Genomic DNA, 8,121 nt, shown 5'->3' with positions numbered 1-8,121 from the left:
ACTGGGCCAGTTGGGAAAACTGAGTTACAATACAGATACTTCATTTATAAGCCGTTTAAGAAAACCTTCCAAGATACATTACTAACAGCAACATCTGATAATGAGGACCAGGCCTATTAAAGTAGAGATGGGCAAACAGAAACTACTGCTAACTACATCAGAAGATATGGCAGCACTCAGATGACACATTTGCAGCATGAGCTAACTTCTTTTGAGAGCTTAGTTCCCAATCAAGGCAGACACCATGCACCTGCTGGTTAGTGAGGTGCCTGGTCCAGTCCTCCCATACTGGACATCAGCCTTGGGTTATTGCTAATTACAGGTCTCTCACCTCCAGGTGCTTGTGCCCCCAATGCTACAAGTGGGCTGTTGGCTGCCCAAAAGGTAACTCTGATGTAGCTACAGCAGTCTAATAATGCAAGGGAAGCATGGCTAGTAGGAAGGTCAGCTGCACTCAATAGCAGCACACCTGTGGCAGAGCAAAGGGGAACAGGGCTTTTAATCCAGAGGTACAGAAAGGCAGCCCCAGACCACAGCTGAACAGCCAGGGGTTTAATCATAGAATGGTTGCAGTTGGAAAAGACCTTCAAATACCACCATTAAGCTTCATTCAGTCTCAAGAAACTTGAGATCTTTGACTTAAGTGTAATTAAAGACCAGCCAGGGATCTTAAAAGCTGTGTTGCAGTCTTCAGCTCCTCAGGACAGATGTACAGCATTGAAACCAATTTGAAGGCACAAAACAAGCATATATGCATTAATTTATTCTAGAACATCTTAACCTATCCCATTTAGTTCTCTCTGCCTGTTTCAGTGATGCATGAAACCAAATAAAATATCACTGCTTCAAAGGGTTTTGCAATTGTTCTAAACAACATACCTAATGCTATACAGCTAATGCAGCATATTCTCTATTTCTACCAGCCAAGTCCTCTGTAACCACCTCAGTGTTACCCTCAGGTTTTCCTTATGTGAAAGTTCATTTTATACATTGAAACTGACCTTGAGATTCAGGCAATTAAAAGGTCTCCAAGCCACTGTGGGCTATAACACATCAGCCTATGCCAGAGCTAGAGGGCACTTCCCAGCTATGTTCTAAGCTAAAAGCAACAGAATCATGCACATGTACAGTCTTAAAATCCAGGAAACTTAAACTGACATCTCTTCTTAATGTGCAGCTGTCTTGGCCTTTACAGGTTTCAGCAAGAGATTTGCTGGTCTCTGACAGCCATTTGATTCATTTCCACATTCACTAGCAGTAAGCTTAAAGCTGGTTACAGGCTGTAGCCTACACATGGCACTCCCACACCTGCAGTAGTGATTTATGAAAGCCAGAACCAAGTGAAATAATGACTGACTTTACTTTTGCCTTGAAAGGCAACATAGCAGTAAGTACTGCTGCCCAGGCTGATCTTTAGCCATTAGAGAGAGGCTACTGCCTGGAACATGCAGCTCGGTGTATTTAAATGCCACAAAATATTCACCAAGCAGCTACCATTTGTCCCTATTAAAACCTTAGGCTCACCCAAGATTGCATCTAGAGTTTGTAATCTAGTGACCAGCACTAAGTGCAATTCACAGCTGGGCTTTGATTCTGCCCAGCAGGTGTCATGAACCACTGCTTGTTTTCATATAGCCCCAGCTAAGCTAGTAATAGATTTAAACTGAGTATTTGTTTACTGCTGTGAAGGGCCTAGATGATGTTGAGTTACCAGTATTGTGTCTAAACACTGCAAGTTAACTGCACAGTTAAGGAGCACTATACCTTAAACTAATACTTTTTTAGTTAAATCCTCTTCTACAGTCCTAGGAAAGGGCAGGAAAAGTGTGGAATCTTACTGCGAGAACTGGCTTCTTACTATACTAGAAAAGATGGATTAGCACCCTGTTAGTCATCTCACAGGGTGAACTAAGGAGGTGAAAAAGCTCTCTAGTATAGGGCAAGCTGCCATGGTCACTTGAATCTTACCTAAAAAGTCTGGGCTTTAAAGAACTTCAGTTCTGGTTTACAGCTAGAGCACTCTGCCCAAAGACATTGGGAGCAGTGCCACTGCTTAGCAAGACAGATCTTTGTTCAGTCTAGTTCCTTGAATCCTATACAGCAACAGCTCCATAGCTACACAACTCATCCAGAAGACCTTTGCAATTACATTTCTACTGAGTTTATTTATAAAAAATACACTAACATACCACATTTACCATGGATGCTCTTCTCTTTAGGCATTTAAGAAAAGCCAAAAATAGTAGCACTGTGGCCACCAGAGAGAGAATACCAGCAGCAGCCATTGTAATGCCAGCCAATGCCTCCTTGCTCAGGGGAGTGCTCCCTGCAAAGCAAGCAGAAAGGCAGTTTGTGGAAGTAGATCTTCACTCACCATAAGCAACACACATTAACACCATGCTGGCTCAGCACCTTGGGTTGCAGACCATTGTTCTGGCACAAGGAGGACAGGGCCCTGTAAGCTCACAACTGCAGAGTTCACGCCTGGCATCCCACTCCCTGCAACAGCAATGTGGTAGAAGTGAAGCCCATAGTACATGGGTTATCTTGGATCAATGCAACCTAACATCTGCTAGGACATTACCTCGCTTGCTTCTAGATGGCCTAGGGCATCTTCTCATGCACAAAGGGGAGTCTGGTTGAAAACGGTCACAGATCAGAACACTGCAATGGAAATATACCTAGGACAGATAGTGAGAGGTCCATTCATTTTAGGACAATAACTGCTTCTACTTACTGCTCCAAGCAGGAGAATAGTATAACTTACTAAGCCAGGAAGGGTTTTGTCACTGGAGACAAAGGCAAAAGTTTTCACTTCCAGCCTTTGGCGATAGTTTGCATAGCTGACACTGTGCCCCACAGAATGAAACACAGTCCTGTAGCTGTCTAGATCATATTCACACCTGCCAAAAGATAAGAAGCAAGTCAGACCAGCAGGGTAAGGAAGGTTTAATTCTATTTTTTTTTTAAGCAGCAGGCCAAAGTTCAAGGTAGTTCAGGATAGAGTTGCTACCATCTTATAAGTCCCAGCATACCAGGTCAGAACCTGGAAGGCCATGTTGAATGAAACCCTTGTACCTGAAGCTCTGTTCCTAAAGGAGGGGCATGGGAGAATGACTGAATCCTCTCACCCACAGACACTACCAGAAGTGCTTCCATTTCTCTGGCAGGACACTCACCCATCAACAACAATACTCCACTGGGGAAGTGAGCTAGGATCTTGTGAAGCTGTTGCCCAACAGTCATCCAATACCAGATGGAGGTTGGGATCATTCCGGTTCAGGACCTGAACTTCCAGGAAGATGGGCTGCCTTAGGTACCTCACTATTGGGTACTGATCATCGCGGTATGGCTGCCTGTAGGAGTCCTCTGCAAGAACCAAAACCTTGTTAGGTAAGCTAGTGTGCAAAGAGAAATTCTTGAAGAAACTCTGGTCTGGAGCAATTCCACAGCAGCCAGTCTACCAGCTGCAGTTTGTCCTAGAGTCGCAGACTTGACATTTGCCTCAAGTAGCATAGGTGTGAGAGAAGAAAGCATATCAGGTCATTAGAAGCCCATGCACCAGAACAGTTCACTCCTACATCCTCCCCCTCACAAGCTCCAGTTTCTTTCCAGTCACCTGAGCCCAGAGTCAGCTTTACCTGGATAGCTTAGAAGAACTAAGGAGAGGGGACCTTGGTTCACTGAAGAAGCCAGAGAAGGAAGCTTGTCTACCTTTATAGCAAGGGAGGCATCACTATTTCTGAAGGAGCACCGGACTGTTAACCTGTAACAGCAAAAGGCAAGCTAAGTATTATGCTCTATATACTAACATCCAGGACTATGTATTAGCCAAAGAGGTTTCCAGACACACCTGAATTCACTGTCCCTTGAGATCCTGTGCACTACATGGTCTGCCCATAATGCTCTCACCTCATTCTCATAAGTGATCTTCTCCCCATCAACCTGCAGATAATATGTAGCGTACAGAATAACAGTGTTAGTGAGGACATACCCAGTGCATGAAGCCCACCCCATCAATCTTGGCTACACACTTACCCAATACCTGGTCCCACATCCATTCAGTGGGACATGAAACCAAACCCTGTCATTCAGAGATGACTTGAAAGCTGGCCGGCATGCAGGATCTCTAAGCCTAAGTGTATCCAAATCTAGAAGTGGCATAGTACTGTCAGCAAGGACTTCAAAATCCATGTACCCATCCTGAGTGCATACAGCAGCTGTAACAGAGGTTCACAAGTTGCCATGCCAGTCAGTGACAGCTCAATCTGCCAAGAGCAGTTCTGTTCTGGCTAGGGATACTGTCCTGTGAAGGACAAGCTTAAGAACAAGCCATGCTGAAGAATCATCTGAGCAACACTTTAGCCAAGTCATTGCAGAAGTCAGTCACTTACCTATTGGTGTGTGCTGGTCACAGGGACACTCTGGATGCATCACCATTGTCACAGCCTCCCCATGGTACTGAAAAGCCAGTTTCAGAGCAGACATGTAGGACTGAAGTCCTGAACAGCTCACCCCATGTAGCTGAAAGACAAGAGTTTCTCTTCTGGAGCACAACTACAAGAGCTCACTTCAACACATGCACATATCAGAGTGGTTCCACTTGCCCTGAGGCCATGATACTCTTCAAACTCGGCCAGTTTGTTAATTTGTATTGTTCCAGGCATGCCAAATACCAAGCACTCCATAAGGAATATTTTCACCTCCAGCTGTTTCTGCCAAGAGGCTTCATGAAACTCAAGTTACCTTTGAATGCTGCCTACCTATTATAAAGTAGGCAGTCAATTTACACTCAATCACAACTGCTCTCAGCCAGCCTAGGGCACATGGCTGACTTGACAAGTGCTTAGTCAAGGTTAAAGCTACTGTACTCTACCTCTCAGGAAGCACCAGAATTGTGATCACACCAATCCCTGTAACTTGAGGATCAGGACTCACCCTGGACTTCAAGACTCGCTTGTTAATATGCAGCTTGACCCCACTCTTTGTGTCCAGAACAATCCCATTTTCCTGAAGCTTGTCCATGGGAATGGTCTTATCCTCTACACTCACAGCCGTAAGGGTCCCCGGGAAGGCTGGGATGGCAACAGTCATGTGCGTTGCATTACAAGTTGCTGGACCTGCAAAAACATCTTTGTTAAATACAAAGACTTCCTTAAGGCAGAAGCACTCCAGGTTCTGACTTGCTTCGTGCATTACCTGGTGCACACAGCATTCTTGACTCCGCAGTCAGTCTGTGTTCAGGAGGGCCATACACGAGTTTGAGTGCCACAGTATAGAGCACCTTATTATTGTGCTGGCAAAGAAGATAAAGCTCTATTAGAGAGTGCTCAGCTCATGATCCATCATATGGCCAAACCCTCAGGGCCATATACTGTATCTGGTTCAGGACTGCTGCTATTCATGCTTGCAACAACACTTTCTTCCCATCTCAACACCCTTTCCAAAAGGGATCTGCTCATGGGACTACCAGATATTCACAGGACAAGCTATGGCTAGAATTTCACCTATGTGGATGCCCATCAGCTGTGCTGATGTCTGCAGTGTATGCTGTGCTTCCCTCTTTAGAGGGCTGGGCTGTTCAATGACAGCTATACAAAGTCAAACAGCTTTGCACACACTTGCTGCATGCTGGGCCTACAGCACTGCATCAGTTCTGCAAGTGCTTTCCACAGGTCTATAGAAGGGAGGTATCAAGCCTCTGTTAAAGCAGCACTGCCCCCTCCGTGGCAGTTCTTCTTTCACCTACCTTGTAGGAGACAACTCCAGTGGCAGTAAAGGCCACCTGAAAGATGAGGTTGTGGCCATCAGTTAGAAAGCTATAGCCCTGCTGCATGGCTTGCCCAAGGCTCAGCTGATGTATTGTGGTTCCATCATCAATTGATAGAGTCCAGTTCACTGGAGTTGTGAGAACCTGTAGAGCAGGAGATCCTTGCTTAGGAAGGAAAGGCACAGGAGCATCAAGGCATTACAGAGCTCTTCACATGGCAGGCTGTGACCTTGCAGGTTTTACATTCAAGTTAGCTATGCTGACAGCATAGAATTAGGCTTCCCAACAAGATGGAAGTACCCCAGAGAGGTAACTGCTCCTGCTTGGAGATACCAGGCTCAGTTTAGGTCCAAACCCCAGGCACTCCTGCATCTCCCCTCTGCAAGACGGAAGGCACATACCATATGCTCATCACTGAGGCCTGGAATGAGTCTTGGGAACATAACCTGAAACACAGCACAAGGGTTAGACCACTGGAACAGTCAGTGATCACAACCCTACAGCTTTAAGAAAAATCTCTCCTATAGTTTTCAAAGGAGACAGCTGGCACCAGCATCCCAGTTTCCCCTACAATAGGGCTGGAACCAGACCATGTGCATCATTAATGCTCTTCAAAGAGCTAGTGGCCATGCCAAGATGGACATGCAGCCAACAGACCTCCCTGAAGCTAATTGGAGCTTTCCCCAGATCCCAGCCATCCAGTTCCAGGAGACAGCCTGGACCTATAGCACTCCAATTCCTCTACTTACTGCCATGAAGTCTTTTGTACAGTTTGTTGTACCAGCAAAGAAAGGAATAATGATTTCATCGGCATGAGCACTATTGCAGCGAGAGCTGTAGGTTACATTCTCCTCTCCCATTGTGTCATTCACCATCAGCCTCAATCTTAGCTGGTGCTGACCATACTATAGACAAGAGACATTAATTAGAAAAAGGCAGTAACACTCACTACAGCATACAGACAATTAAAAGCCATTGAGAGCAAACTTAAACCTCAGAGTTGTTTCAGGGTGCTTATACCAGTGCAAGGACAAGAAGAATTTTTATTTTAAAAGTTCTCTGGAAAAGCATAGGGTCACAAGGTTAGGTTGAGGAGCAGAAGATAGAAAATTGCAGGAGTCAACAATACCACTCCAAGGACCAGCAGGGTGCAGTAGCAGAATCAGCTGTTTCAGAAGCAAGTTAATAAATGCCAAAACCCAGAGTCTTGCAGCATTTCAAATGCCTAAAAGCAACAGATTCCAGAAAAGCCTCTGTTCCTGAGACCCATTTGGGTTTGCCTTCCTCTTACTACTCTACCTATGAGCAGAACGTGAAGTTAATTGCTCTGTGTGAATATAGAGAGGTGTTGTGAAGCTCTTGAACCTGATCCATCTGCCTACAAGAACTCCCATAAAGAAATGAAGCTACTTTAACAGCTAACATAACATCTGTGGCAGGGTCTAAAGGTGCTTAACCCACAGCTGAAAGAATAAATATTCTGGTAGTATTTGTTTTCTGGCATGAACTGCTCTTGTAGAACAGTATTATCAGAAGCATAAGTATTTCTGCTGTTAAAGTTAAGAGCTATTAAACCCAGTCCTTGCCAGGATAAAAGCCTCACATTCCATCACAGCAGCTTCCCAGAATGAAGAACCCCTTTACCTCCAGGCTAGTGCAGTTGACAAACAGGACACTAAGCAGGAGTCTCTCATGGTCCACAGCATAGTCACAGTTCACCATTTCCTCATCACTCACATCTAGGAAGAGCATGGAAGCTTAGCCCTACAGGCAAGAACCTGTTTTCAGGCCACAGCAGAAAGGGGTCAGGGCAGTAGCAATACATACCAACAATATACACATGCCAGGAGTAGTTGCCTAGCTCTCTGGAAAACTCAACATCCATTCTATCCTTGTGACAGGTCACACCCTCTGCAGAGGAAAAACTACTGTCAGCTCCACTGTCCCCTCCTAGAAACACACATGCTGCAAGCCCTCCAGCAAGCCAGCCACACTTGAGAGCCCCCTTCCACACTAAGGCAGAGGGGAGGCAGCTCCAAGCAAACCTAAAGCCCACATCCACTGTACTACCAGCTTGGAGAAGCCTCTTTACCCAAGAGATCCTGATCACCATCAGCACAAAGAGCTAAAGGCAGCAAAAATCCAAACAGAAGCAGCAACCTGCAAGCAAAAAGAGGACCAAATAAGACAGCAGCAGAGAAATGACCCAGCTCCTGACCATACCCAACTCACCACTCCCTTGAAGCATTCAAGCACTGCTGCTTCACAAATAACCCCATCTTCTCACTGAAACCACAGGCTTGCTCTCTGGCTGCCCAGGGAGGATTATATAGGGCCTGGTTCAGGCTCTG

General features: G+C 45.5%; 1 protein-coding gene across 1 annotated transcript; it reads right to left on the bottom strand.

The window, feature by feature from the left end:
* Positions 1 to 2,138: 2,138 nt before the first annotated feature.
* On the bottom strand, positions 2,139 to 8,121 carry ZP2 (zona pellucida glycoprotein 2). Its single transcript, XM_062634479.1, has 18 exons — positions 8,003 to 8,121; positions 7,863 to 7,930; positions 7,598 to 7,681; positions 7,415 to 7,509; positions 6,520 to 6,675; positions 6,172 to 6,216; positions 5,750 to 5,914; positions 5,200 to 5,296; positions 4,939 to 5,120; positions 4,395 to 4,524; positions 4,039 to 4,220; positions 3,854 to 3,945; positions 3,642 to 3,766; positions 3,180 to 3,369; positions 2,768 to 2,903; positions 2,585 to 2,681; positions 2,413 to 2,499; positions 2,139 to 2,326 (listed from the first exon to the last, which is right to left on the bottom strand). The coding sequence occupies exons 1-18, from the start codon at positions 8,047 to 8,049 to the stop codon at positions 2,181 to 2,183; spliced, it is 2,124 nt and encodes a 707-aa protein (XP_062490463.1). The 5' UTR covers positions 8,050 to 8,121; the 3' UTR covers positions 2,139 to 2,180.

Source organism: Pezoporus occidentalis, unplaced genomic scaffold, assembly GCF_034315485.1.
Source record: "Pezoporus occidentalis ecotype Australia unplaced genomic scaffold, CSIRO_AGI_Poc_V1 ctg113, whole genome shotgun sequence".
Taxonomy (NCBI): domain Eukaryota; kingdom Metazoa; phylum Chordata; class Aves; order Psittaciformes; family Psittacidae; genus Pezoporus; species Pezoporus occidentalis.
Note: the sequence above shows the minus strand (reverse complement) of the source record. Positions and strands in the feature narration are given on the sequence as shown.

What these genes read in the sequence shown, in the direction of transcription:
- ZP2 (XM_062634479.1), bottom strand. Translation starts at nt 8,049, where the DNA reads ATGGGGTTATTTGTGAAGCAGCAGTGCTTGAATGCTTCAAGGGAGTG. An exon ending in CTGGCATGTGTATATTGTTG is followed by an intron (nt 7,510 to 7,597) that starts GTATGTATTGCT and finishes TGCTCTTCCTAG; the next exon opens with ATGTGAGTGATGAGGAAATG. An exon ending in AAGAATGCTGTGTGCACCAG is followed by an intron (nt 5,121 to 5,199) that starts GTAATGCACGAA and finishes ATGTTTTTGCAG; the next exon opens with GTCCAGCAACTTGTAATGCA.